Genomic DNA, 13,904 nt, shown 5'->3' with positions numbered 1-13,904 from the left:
CAAAGCTTTAACAGGGACTGTTATCAAGTCCAGAAGTGAGAAGAGTCTATAAAACAAAGCTTTAACAGGGACTGTTATCAAGTCCAGAAGTCAGTACAGACTATAAAACAAAGCTTTAACAGGGACTGTTATCAAGTCCAGAAGTCAGTACAGACTATAAAACAAAGCTTTAACAGGGACTGTTATCAAGTCCAGAAGTCAGTACAGACTGTAAAACAAAGCTTTAACAGGGACTGTTATCAAGTCCAGAAGTCAGTACAGACTATAAAACAAAGCTTTAACAGGGACTGTTATCAAGTCCAGAAGTCAGTACAGTCTATAAAACAAAGCTGTAACAGGGACTGTTATCAAGTCCAGGAGTCAGTACAGACTATAAAACAAAGCTTTAACAGGGACTGTTATCAAGTCCAGAAGTCAGTACTGACTATAAAACAAAGCTTTAACAGGGACTGTTATCAAGTCCAGAAGTCAGTACTGACTATAAAACAAAGCTTTAACAGGGACTGTTATCAAGTCCAGAAGTCAGTACAGTCTATAAAACAAAGCTTTAACAGGGACTGTTATCAAGTCCAGAAGTCAGTACAGTCTATAAAACAAAGCTTTAACAGGGACTGTTATCAAGTCCAGAAGTCAGTACTGACTATTAAACAAAGCTTTAACAGGGACTGTTATCAAGTCCAGAAGTCAGTTCAGTCTATAAAACAAAGCTTTAACAGGGACTGTTATCAAGTCCAGAAGTCAGTACAGTCTATAAAACAAAGCTTTAACAGGGACTGTTATCAAGTCCAGAAGTCAGTACAGACTATAAAACAAAGCTTTAACAGGGACTGTTATCAAGTCCAGAAGTCAGTACACACTATAAAACAAAGCTTTAACAGGGACTGTTATCAAGTCCAGAAGTCAGTACAGTCTATAAAACAAAGCTTTAACAGGGACTGTTATCAAGTCCAGAAGTCAGTACAGACTATAAAACAAAGCTTTAACAGGGACTGTTATCAAGTCCAGAAGTCAGTGCAGTCTATAAAACAAAGCTTTAACAGGGACTGTTATCAAGTCCAGAAGTCAGTACAGACTATAAAACAAAGCTTTAACAGGGACTGTTATCAAGTCCAGAAGTCAGTACAGACTATAAAACAAAGCTTTAACAGGGACTGTTATCAAGTCCAGAAGTCAGTACAGACTATAAAACAAAGCTTTAACAGGGACTGTTATCAAGTCCAGAAGTCAGTACAGTCTATAAAACAAAGCTTTAACAGGGACTGTTATCAAGTCCAGAAGTCAGTACAGACTATAAAACAAAGCTTTAACAGGGACTGTTATCAAGTCCAGAAGTCAGTACAGTTTATAAAACAAAGCTTTAACAGGGACTGTTATCAAGTCCAGAAGTCAGTACAGTCTATAAAACAAAGCTTTAACAGGGACTGTTATTAAGTCCAGAAGTCAGTACAGACTATAAAACAAAGCTTTAACAGGGACTGTTATCAAGTCCAGAAGTCAGTACAGTCTATAAAACAAAGCTTTAACAGGGACTATTATCAAGTCCAGAAGTCAGTACAGACTATAAAACAAAGCTTTAACAGGGACTGTTATCAAGTCCAGAAGTCAGTACAGACTATAAAACAAAGCTTTAACAGGGACTGTTATCAAGTCCAGAAGTCAGTACAGACTATAAAACAAAGCTTTAACAGGGACTGTTATCAAGTCCAGAAGTCAGTACAGACTATAAAACAAAGCTTTAACAGGGACTGTTATCAAGTCCAGAAGTCAGTACAGACTATAAAACAAAGCTTTAACAGGGACTGTTATCAAGTCCAGAAGTCAGTGCAGACTATAAAACAAAGCTTTAACAGGGACTGTTATCAAGTCCAGAAGTCAGTACAGACTATAAAACAAAGCTTTAACAGGGACTGTTATCAAGTCCAGAAGTCAGTACAGTCTATAAAGCAAAGCTTTAACAGGAACTGTTATCAAGTCCAGAAGTCAGTACAGACTATAAAACAAAGCTTTAACAGGGACTGTTATCAAGTCCAGAAGTCAGTACAGTCTATAAAACAAAGCTTTAACAGGGAGTGTTATCAAGTCCAGAAGTCAGTACAGTCTATAAAACAAAGCTTTAATAGGGACTGTTAAGTAGTCAATCATTTAGCTTTCCAGTAATATACAAGTAATCTCTTGCAAGGTGAAAGTCTTTCACTGACTCAGCTACTGATGGGTTATAGGCTAGAGAGTGGAATTCCTAATTTTACTTTCTTACTTTGCTGTGCTTTGGAGTATTGGTCAGAAAGTCAGAGAAGCATTCTGTTTAAAAGATTGAAAAGCACAGACTAAGTTAATTAGTCATGCTGCTGCAATTACATAACAAAAATGTTTCTGCTTTGTATATGACCAGAAGTAATAGAAATATATTTTTATCAGCAGTATTAGAAAATCCTTCTGACATATCTTTGCATTGAAACAATGCCAAAAAATAAAAAAATGTCACGAAATGATGCACTCTGCTTCTGCACGCTTGTGCAGTTGTACAGACTTGCTCATGCATATATATATATATATATATATATATATATATATATATATATATATATATATATCGGTGTGTGTGTTTTCAAAGTCTGTCTCATACTGAGTGGGAAACGTAAGCTTCTGACAATGGAGGAAGGAATGCATATGTCTAGTTCACAGATCTAGCAACTTTAACCACTATCAAAATTCCCATCTATGTATTATAGGTTTAATATTGTAAATGTTTCTATACTATCAAAGGAAATGTTACTGAAGCTGACTTTGTACAATTTATAGATGTGCCATTACTGGCACTATTCTGATTTTCAAAACTTGAATCAAGTATTGTAGTCATTTTTGAGGCTGAATGACCATAGAGAGAGAGAATAATTAAAGAGAAGGGGTATAAGAAAGAAACTCCCACATTTGGGGTACAGACCCTTTGTCCAATTTATTGAAATATTAATTTGTAATGTTTTTACTGCTTTTTGTTGTCATTTAAGAACATATTAATGTATTTCAAGGGTTTTCTATAAAATATAACAGATTTCATTTTAGATACTTAACAATAAATCAATGTGTTTTCCAGTATTCTTGTAGAGTTCAATGTATTTATATTTAATACTTGTCAAACCATAAAAGTTTTTTTGAGAACACAGTATAGTTTCTTGAAAAATGGAATATAACAAATGTTTATATTTTCACTTATAATATAAATGTGATTTAATTTAATCAAATGGGTAAGCTTCCTGTTATTATTTGCAAGATTGACAATATTTTAGATGGTCAAGTGGGGCCTTAGTTGTTCTCCAGCTGGTCCAGGCTCTGTTTCTAGTTTTGATTTTAGCTTTGGTATCTTTTGTGAGCCATGGTGCTGTATTTGATCTAGTTTTTAATGTAAGTGCTGGAGCATGGGAATCAAGGATACTTAGGAATTTAGTGTTAAAGTGATCTATGGCCTCCTCTAATGTTAGATTTTTTTTAGTTTTGACCAGTCAACTGCTTTTAATTCGTTTTGGAATATAACAGCGTCAAAGTTTTTCCTATTTCTGACTGTTTTATATTTGGGCTGGTGAGGGTTTCCTGCCTTATGTTTTATGATATAGGTTAGATAATGGTCACTGAGGTCATCGGGGAGAGTACCAGGTGTGTACAGTTGGGGTTGGTTATTAACTAGGATCCAGTGTAGGATACTTTCCATGTTGGTTGGTTTGTTTATCCTAGTCGGAGAGGTTATAGTCTGTTTAAACCTAGGTAAGTTTATATGAGTGGGGGGGGGGGGGGTGTTGGAGGATCAGGCGTGCCAGTCGGTGTTAAAGTCACCAAAAACTATGGTTTCTTGGGGATAGGTAGTGGATAACCAGTAAAGGATATCTTCTAGGGTATTTAGGTTGTTGCCTGGCGGAATGTATGCACAGACGATGTTCAAGTGCTTGTTTTGGTTAATCTATAGCTTGGTTATGAGGAGTTCCACGTTGTTGAATTGGGGAGGTTGAATGACATCTCTATTAATGGTTATCCCACCTCCTTTCCTTGTAGCATGGTCTATCTGGTGAATATTGTATCCTGGAGGTAGTATCTCATTGTCAGTAGTACTGGGGTTTAGCCAGGTTTCCATAAGACACATAATGTCCAGGGAGTGTGTTGCTAGGAGGGCGTGTAGGTTGGGAATCTTATTGTTAATACTTTTAATATTTAGGTGAAATGCTAGGAGGGAACTAGTGGAAGTATACATGGGTAGCTTGAATGTGGGGGTTATGGTAGGGGAGTGGAGGTTATTGGGTGAGGGTGGGCCAGGGTTGGGATGAATGTCTCCATGTGTTATAAGGTTATAGTGACAGGATATTCTGAGCTTTAGGAGTTTGTTTATAAGTTTTATATAGTCTTTGTCTTTAGGATTATGTTTTGTGTCTGTACAGGGGTGTTATTTTATAGAGGGTAGTATATTATATATTTAAAGTAGATCTAATGTGTAAATTAGCTTCTTTTCAGATCTGCAGTTTAAGTTTGGGGCTCTGTCCTGAAAGTGATAAAGTTGGAACTTTTAATCGCAGATACATAGTTATGTACTGAACCTAATGTTAGATCTGGGCTGACAATTCCATGTTCATCAGTGTACCCTCACTCTGTCTCCCTGCTTTTCTGGAGGAACCAGAGTCATTATATGCATTGACATGTAATATACTTTCTTATTATATAATATGATGTGGTAGCACATGGCACACACACACACACACACACACACACACACACACACACACACACACACACACACACACACACACACACACACACACACACACACACACCAAATACACAACAAATATCTTGTGGCATACATCTGAACTATGTCTCAGTAGCTGTTTGTATGAGTCTTGGGAACATGAGAACCATCCCTTTAATAGTGAAAATGCCTACTCCACTATGTTTTGTTTATTTTGTATAGACTGTGTTATAGAATATTTTTTGCATGTTCTAAGGGTTGTGTGCCAGGACCATCAGTCAGAGCTCTAAAGAATATTTGGCATTGCTTGAAACAGACAGAAAACAACATGTTTTATATATGGACTGCCCCTAGAAGGTATTTACCTGTGTATGTGGGCTTGTCTATCTAGTGTGTGTGCACCTACCAACCTGGTGATCATGTGGGAAACTACCTCATAGGAAAATCTTATATAGACTGGATGTGTGTGTCATATGTGAGTCATGTACACAGCCTGGGTGGCACATAAACAAACTGTAAATAATGTCACAGGCATTACTGACCATCTGGCAGTTCAGGCAGAGGAAGCTGTTTTTGTGTATGTAATGTAAATCATTTGGACCACACTGGACTGTGATAGTAACATCACTTCAATCTGTGGCTTCAAGGCCTTCAGAAAATGGTGTATCTTAAAGCCCACATCGTATTCTTTCTCTCCAGTGTTTTTTTTAATCCTGTATGTTCCTCCATATGACACAACATAATGTAAAAAACTGATGTAGGATTCCCAAGGCTGACACCTGTAATATTCCTAATGTGTCTTTTACGTTTCAGAAAGGTCCATGTGGCTAAGATGGTTAACATTACACATACCTTTGTGTTCAAAGGAATTGACTTACCACACATATTCCTTGATGACACTTGTAGGCAAGACATTTCAACAAAGTCCATTACAACAAATGAGCCCTCTCAGAAGAGGTTCACAGTCTGTCGGTCTGTCAGGTATTGGTGTATTAGGTACTGTTTGTACCTCCTTCATTTGTGTGGATGGCCACAAATGCAACATTACAATCACAGTCTGTCAGGTATTAGTATATGAGGTGCTGTCTATACCTCCTCCATTGGTGTTGATGGCCACAAATGCAACATTACAATCACAATCTGTTGGCCTGTCAGGTATTAATATATTAGATGCAGTCTGTACTTCCTGCATTAGTCTGGATGGTCACAGAATACAACATTTACAAGCATTGGCACCAGTAGCAGCTCCAAGCACATGCTGCTTTGTTACTGCTGCTGCTGCTAAAAAAAAAAAAAAAAAAAACTTAACGTGGCTCCTGCCATATACACCAAAATTCCCATCAGGCAGAATGGGGAAATGAGGCCACATAGTGCCACAAAAGGAAACCAAAGGAACACAAAACTATAGACTGATTCAGAGACACATAAGAAGGTGGCACTATGGGGAAACCTTTACATTCATTATGTACACTTCAGCAGGTACTACAAACCTCACTATTTCAACAGTTATGCTTCCCCACGTAACCTTAAAATCTCCCACACCCTCTGTATTGCATGACTGCTACCTGTCCTGTTTCGCATTGCACACTATTTTAACTGTCTGTGAATCTCAGTCAACATCTTAGATAAAGTCTTTATGCATCCATAAACTGACAAGTTGAGAGTTGATAACTGCAGACCTCTGGAATCCTCAGAGTACACCTGCCTTAAGTATACATCTGAGGTTTCATCTTTTTTAAAAAAAAAAGTTCAAGATATTCTTTGAGAAGTTTTACAAATTAAACATTAATAAATATAGTGAGAAGTTTATTTTTTGGAACTGGTTTAGAAAACCAGACTCTTATAACATGGATGGTCAGAGTTTGGCTTTTAAGTGAAGTTGTTGTTGTGTCTTTCGGCTTTTCCCAGTTAGGAGTCGCCACAGTGGAACTCCAGACCGCTAATGATTGGCAGTAGATTTTTACATGCTGAGTTGTCGGCCCTGACGCACAACCTTCAACGAAGGTACGCCCATTCACGCATATCTCCACACAAAAGACGCTCTAGCTGAGAATCGAACGGGACAATGTCTTACTGTGAGGCGACAATGCTACCGCAGCACCACCACCGCAATACTTGGCTTTTAAGTGAAGTATTTATTTTAATATTATGTTGCATTTTCCAATGACAGTGAGACTTGTTTTGTCAGTGTTTTACAACAAACTACAATAACTGATTGATGAATATATCACAATCCAGCACTACATCTAGAAGTTATTCTAGACATCATATGGATAGGATAATCAATAAATTGTATAATAAAAAAAGGATCAGCATTGGAGAGTTCACAAAATGCATTGTGTTATTCTTAACTTCAAAAGATGTATAGAACTTCCTCAGATAAACAAAAGAATACAGAGGTCTACAGTTATCAACTCTTAATTTTCCAGTTTAAGGGTGCATAAAGGCTTGCTGACTGCCTGGACAAAAAGGCTTCTCTCTCTAAAGTGAGAAGTATCTGAAGTATGTCTTGAAAAGCTTAAACAGACTTTCAGCAATAGCATAGGCTTAGCCATGCGTGACATTATAGTGATGTCCAGCCAATATATAAGAATGCTGTACTGGCATCATCAGCTGTGACTCAAAGGGGTATCCTGCATCATCTGTGACATATTTGAGAGGTGGAGTCTGCTTAATGCACGTCATTCAAACATAGGATGACTTAAGCATTACTATGCTCTGTGCAGCCTGTATGGTTATGCAATTAATGGTACACAGATGGGGGAGTTAATTGAAAAAACAGTAATCATTTGAAATTTTGGGACCTGCTAGAGCCAGTCCTTAAACACAGAGATTGAATGGCTGAAAAAAACAGGCTTGCATATATTAAGTCTGAGCTGCCCTGTTCTCTGAGCATTCAGTTTTCTCTGAGGTGTGGTGATCTCTGAGGAAATATATATTAGTTTGGTGGGCTTGTCTCATATTAGAAGGTGACAAAATCCAAATATCTGGTGCAGTGCGAATAACTGAAGATCAGGAACCAAATGGAAAATGCACCAAACAAGACTGTATACTTCTTCTTCTTCTTCTTTCGGCTTTTCCCGGTTAGGGGTCACCACAGCGGATCACCTGTCCGCTCATGATTGGCAGTGGAGTTTTACAGTGTTGAGTTGCCAGCCCAGCGCCCAACTGTCCATGGAAGGCACACACTCATACACTCACACCTAGGGCCAATTTAGAGTGTCCAATCCGCCAACAGCATGTCTTTGGGATGTGGGAGGAAACCGGAGCACCTGGAGGAAACCCACGTGACCGCAGGGAGGACATGCAGACTCCACACAGAAGGCACCCCAGCCGAGGATTGAACCAGAGAACCTCTTGCTGTGACGCGACAATGCTAACCGCTGCAGCACCGTGGCCGCCCACCAAACAAGACTGTATATGAACTCCATTTATTGCAGTAAAAATACACCAAGATTAAGCGCTTTCATCTTTCACATAGACGACTTCATCACTTAAAGCACACAAATTCAAGAACCATTTTATACCAGTACATGTTACATAATAGATAAAACTGAGCCAATGGTATTGTCAAAAAAGTCACATGCAAAATGGTCACATGAGCAATATTAAACACTCAGGATGTTAATATTCAAGCCAACTTTTTACAAATAAAACTGTTATATATTAAATACCTTCAGCATATGTTTAAAAATGCAGGCACAGTAATGCATATAAACATTTAAAATACTTAAAGTTTCATAGATTTTTCTTTCAGGGCTGGAAATATTGTCAAGGAATCATTTATACCTGGTGGAAAATTAGCTGCTAGTCTGAGCGGTCAAACCAGCTCTTTTTTTACTTAATAAATTCTTCCAGTCACCCCCCTCAGATCTATGTCCACAGTATTCAAAAATACCAAATTTAAAACCTTTAAAATTAGAACAAGTGAGGGAATGCCTATATAATGCACTTTTATCCTTCTTGTTTTTAACATCATATACATGCTCATAGATTCTGCTTTTCAATGCCCTCTCTATTTTCCCAACATAGAACCCGTTGCACGTATCACATAGAGCAAGGTACACCACTCTGGTGGTAAAGCAATTTACTTTCTTGAATATAACCTTAGATGCCATCTTATTAGCTAGGTGGGTTTGAGGTGCATTGAAAATATTAGTACATTGGGAGCACCTCCCACAAGGTGTTGTACCACAACCACCTTCTATCGGTAAATTCAACTTGTTTTCCATAAGATGTCTAATATTCATGCCCACCTTGCTGATAAAAACTGGTTTATCTCCCACTGCAGTTAACACATCATTATTTACCCTAAATATACTCCAGTTCTTTTTTAATATGTTTTTCACATTGGTCTGGAGAAAACTACCTCATTTTTGGAATTTACTTATAGTTACAACACAAGAGGTATACATTACTTGGACACAACAATTTCCCATACACCTACAGTTTTCAAATGTAATATATTTTGTAAGAGTACTTTTTGTAATTTTTACCTTCATTATGCGAGCGACCACCCACTTTCACAGAAAAAAAGCTTAGTCAAAGGAGAATTGCATGCATGACTTCAGAATTGAGTGATGTGAGGCAGGAATTATTCATATTAAGAGATCTGTTTTAGAAAGGGGATACCCCAAAAAGATGGTGGAACAAATTATTGAGGAGGTCTGCACAGGATGGGGAAAAATATAAGCCCCCTGTTAGGAAACCACCCATTAACTAATATAGCCCCACATATCCTGCTGAAACGAAGATTTTTGAGCATGCATGTATAGTAGTCCTAAATCATTTGAAGTGAAAAACATATTAAAAGAACTGGAGTATATTTAGGGTAAATAATGATAAATAATGAAATAATAACTGCAGTGGGAGATAAACCAGTTTTTATCAGCAAGGGTGGGCATGAATATAAAACATCTTATGGAAAACAAGTTGAATTTACCAATATAAGGCGGTTGTGGTACAACACCTTGTGGGAGGTGCTCCCAATGTACTAATATTTTCAAAGCACCTCAAACCCACCTAGCTAATAAGATGACATCTGAGGTTATATTCAAGAAAGTAAATTGTTTTACCACTAGTGTGGTGTACCTTGCTCTATGTGATACATGCAATGGATTCTATGTTGGGAAAATGGAGAGGGCATTGAAAGCAGAATCTATGAGCACGTATATAATAAAAACAAGAAGGATACAAGTGCATTATATAGGCATTCCCTTAAAGGTTTTAAATTTGGTATTTTGGATACTGTGGACATAGATTTGAGGAGGGGGGTGAGTGGAAGAATTTATTAAGTAAAAAAGAGCTGGTTTGGCAACTTAGACTAGCAGCTAATTTTCCACCAGGTATAAATGATTCCTTGACAATACTCCCAACCCTGAAACTTAAGTATTTTAACATTTGTATATGCATTACTGTGCCTGCATTTTTAAACATATGCTGAAGGCATTTCATATTTAATAGTGTTTTATTTGTAAAAAGCTAAGTTAGTTTGAATATTAACACCCTGTGTATTTAATATTGCTCATGTGGCCATTTTACATGCAACTTTTTTGACAATACCATTGGCTCAATTTTATCTATTATGTAACATGTACTGGTATAAAAATGGTCCTTGAATTGATGAAAGCCAAAAGCACTTAATCTTGGTGTGTTTTTACTGCAATAAATGGAGTTCATATACAGGCTTGTTTGGTGTGTTTTCCATTTGGCTCTTCATATTAGAAGGTGTAGGAGCTCTTAGCCCCCCCCCCCCCAAAAAAAAAAAAAAAAAAAAAAGTTTAAAGGCATTCTGCATTTCTGTAGGGAACCAAAACAGTACATGGTGAGGAGTTTCTTGTTTAGAATGCCAGGAAACCAGATATGACCATTTCACATTTCTTGTTAGCAAATCCAGCAAGTTATCCCATATCCTTGAAGCAGATGTCTGCGAGACCTCAAGGCATCCCCTGTTTGATGCTGGAAAGCCCTTGTAACCAACTTAGTTGAAGCAGCACAAACCTTATTGTCCTAGGGTACAAGTGAGTTTGCATTCTTTAGTATGCCATATTTGAGTGGTGCACATCACAGAAAGTCCTCAGTATCTCATGGTGCACTCATAATGAATTGATATGCTGCATGGGTAATATATGCTGCCACACACATTGCCACATGGTTTGTTTTGCTTGAACAGATACTTGGACTACCCGGGGCACCTGAAGTCTGTGCCATTGAACTAACCTTTCTATGATTTCTGTTGTGCACACAGTCCCCCCCCCCCCCCACGTACTATAACAACTTATGGATGCTCATTTCACCTGAGCAATGGGTATCTGTGTTTCTGAACCATAACACTTGTGTTTGCATGTCTTATCAGTTCTTGTAAATGTGGTGGTTGGAAAAATATTCTCCAAATACTGCAGAATACCTCCCTGTGCAGGCCGTCTCTCTGAATCGAAACCCCTCTCCCATTCTCTAAACTTAAAGCCCCTACCTGATCATTGCCATCATTTACCCTCTCTCGCCTTTCCACTCCTACACCATGACTGCTGCACTTACCTCTATCAAACTCAAATATTGTGCTCTGGTAAGCTGCAACAACTGCTTGCCTGAACTCTTATTTGAGTTCAAGCAGGAGGTGAACAGCAGCATACCTAAGTTAGAAGATGTTTTAGCCCCTGGGTCTGACACCATATTCTTCCAGCTTGTCAAACTTGAGGGCTTGTACAACAACCAACTAATGGCCATATCATAAATGGCTAATGCTAATTTGTATGTAATAATAATTTCAAATTAAACAACCCTATGCATTTAAAGCTTGTACTATGCATGGCTTAAATAGACATACAATCTAAACTATATTTTTTTTCTGAAAAGAAAAATAATTGCTGTCTGACTCCAAGAGAACATTTCCTCAATAGATAGCTGATCACAGTGAAAGAATGAGAGTAAGACAGCTTAATGAAGGCAGAGACTAAACCAAAGTTGGTGAGATATATTACAGAAGTTAAAACATGATGGATAAAGAGAGGGGCATATATTTGTGCTGAGATAAATAAAACACCCCATCCATGTGAAGCAGAGTTTCCTCTTTAACCCAATTCAAGTGCAACTTGGACAATTTGATGGGAAACAGGAAATTCATTCCTGGTTTGTGTCTCTGATGGACACAAGCAACCTGTAAATGGTTCATCTCCCAGGCCCATACTTACACTTATCAAGGGTATCAGAACTTGTCAGAAATTTAGGATGCATGGCTAGGCTTACAAAGGCCCTTGTGGTAGTTAGCCTAGTAAACACCTATGAACCGATGAACCTATGAAAACTGGTGGGGACTTTGCAGTACCAACAAGAGTAGTGTAATAGAATACAGAATGATTGTACAAATGGAAAGAAATATGTTTAACCCCTATGTTTGCAACAAAAGCAATTGACTCAGGATATTTGGGTTGAGGTATTCTCACAAGTACTTTTATATTCCATCTAAGCTGTATTGTGTGTGGTATGACGACTTTAAAAATTATATAAAAGAAATTCAAAATTTGATTACAGACATTGTAGGGGAAGAGGTGGCAGTCACCATCACCAAAGAAGTCATGTTACTGGTTATGAAAGTGGTAAAGGAGTTATTGCAAGAACATGAAGACAACAGAGAAACAAAAATGGAAGGAATGAAAGCTATTATGGAGGAAATCACGGAGTGTGAGATAAAGATTGTAAGCCATAACAAAAAAATAAAAATAATTTTGTAATAAATATCCAAGTGGGTCCTCTCATTACATGAGGAAGGAAATGCAGAGAGGAGTTAGAGAAGAGAAAGAAATGAAAAAGGTAGTAGGCTGAGGTACTATAACAGGTAATGAGAAAACATGATCAGTTTAGAATGAACCTTTCGTAAATTGTAAGTTGTTCAAATAAGATTATATAAGCATAGAAAGATAAAAAAGGAATAAAAGATCTTGGGGGGGACAAACATAGATGTTTAATGAAATTATACTGCTTTATGTGAACACTGGGATGTGGGTAGTAAAGATTTAGGAAATTTGTATGTCAGGAGCAAGTAAAGACAGCAGGTATCAGATGCTGAAAAAGGCTTTCTGTAATAGAAAAATAAATGCATTAGTTGGTAGGAATGATAGATTGCATTTATGCCTGGTTGATGGAAAGTAGAAAGAGTGCACCATGTATGAGAAATGAACAGATTGTATGATGTGGAAATCATTTTATAGAAATAGACGCTGTTATAAAATAATTGCATTTTGATCCCTGTCTTAAAGATTATTGAAAATTCATAAATCCAGCTATTACTTTAAATTCTAACTGCTTTTATTGTCTTGTTTTCATCTGCAGCTCTTTGTGGAGGGTACATTCAAAGCTCTTCTGGGACCATATTATCTCCAGGTTTTCCTGACTTCTACCCAAACAATCTAAACTGTACTTGGGTTATAGAAACCTCACATGGCAAAGGTAAATGAGATATGGTATTTTGAAACACATATTGAAATGAAAGGTGTGTGTGTATGTGTGTGTGTGTGTGTGTGTGTGTGTGTGTGTGTGTGTGTGTGTGTGTGTGTGTGTGTGTGTGTGTGTATACGCATACTCCTGTGTATGTATTTGTGAAAGGGACAGTAATGAATTAATTCTCTATGTATTTAACTCAATTCAAATTGAGGTAAAGCAGGAACTTATCCTACCATTCATTGGGTGCAAAACAAAAAGACTAATCCTGGATAGGATTCCAGTCTTTCACACAAAACAGAGAAACACAAGAAAAGCAGACAGATGCGCGCGCACACCCACACACACACACACACACACACACACACACACACACACACACACACACACAGATGTATACATGCATTGTACATGCACACACATGCAGACATATGCACACACATACATGGGCAGTTTAGAAAATTGTCAGTTCACCTAAACATGTCTGTCATGTGGTAGGAAATCAAAGCACCCACTGAAAACCCATGCAGACAGAGGAAGGACATGTAAACTCCATGCATAAGATACTCAAGTTAAAATCAAACAGTATTAGGCAGAAGTGCTAAACACTGTGCCATTGTGCCATCTAAGACAGTTGACAACAAAATGGTACTTATCTTAGAATGTTATCATGTATGGTCAGTGCTGGGTTATGGGCCTCATGGGCCTGAAGTGGAACAACAGTGTTTCAGACCAAGTGGGG

The 13,904-nt window shown here is 37.7% G+C and overlaps 1 protein-coding gene across 1 annotated transcript in view; it reads left to right on the top strand.

Moving 5' to 3' along the window:
• LOC122792225 (CUB and sushi domain-containing protein 1-like) overlaps positions 1-13,904 on the top strand; it is a 3,080,606-nt gene that overhangs the window by 858,757 nt on the left and 2,207,945 nt on the right. The window contains exon 14 of the mRNA XM_044059969.1: positions 13,055-13,171. Within this exon, the coding sequence (XP_043915904.1) occupies positions 13,055-13,171 (117 nt within the window). The remainder of the gene's footprint in view (positions 1-13,054; positions 13,172-13,904) is intronic.

Source organism: Protopterus annectens, chromosome 1.part2 (assembly GCF_019279795.1).
Source record: "Protopterus annectens isolate FY-2018-M chromosome 1.part2, PAN1.0, whole genome shotgun sequence".
Taxonomy (NCBI): Eukaryota; Metazoa; Chordata; order Ceratodontiformes; family Protopteridae; genus Protopterus; species Protopterus annectens.
This window is presented reverse-complemented; position numbering and strand designations above follow the sequence as displayed.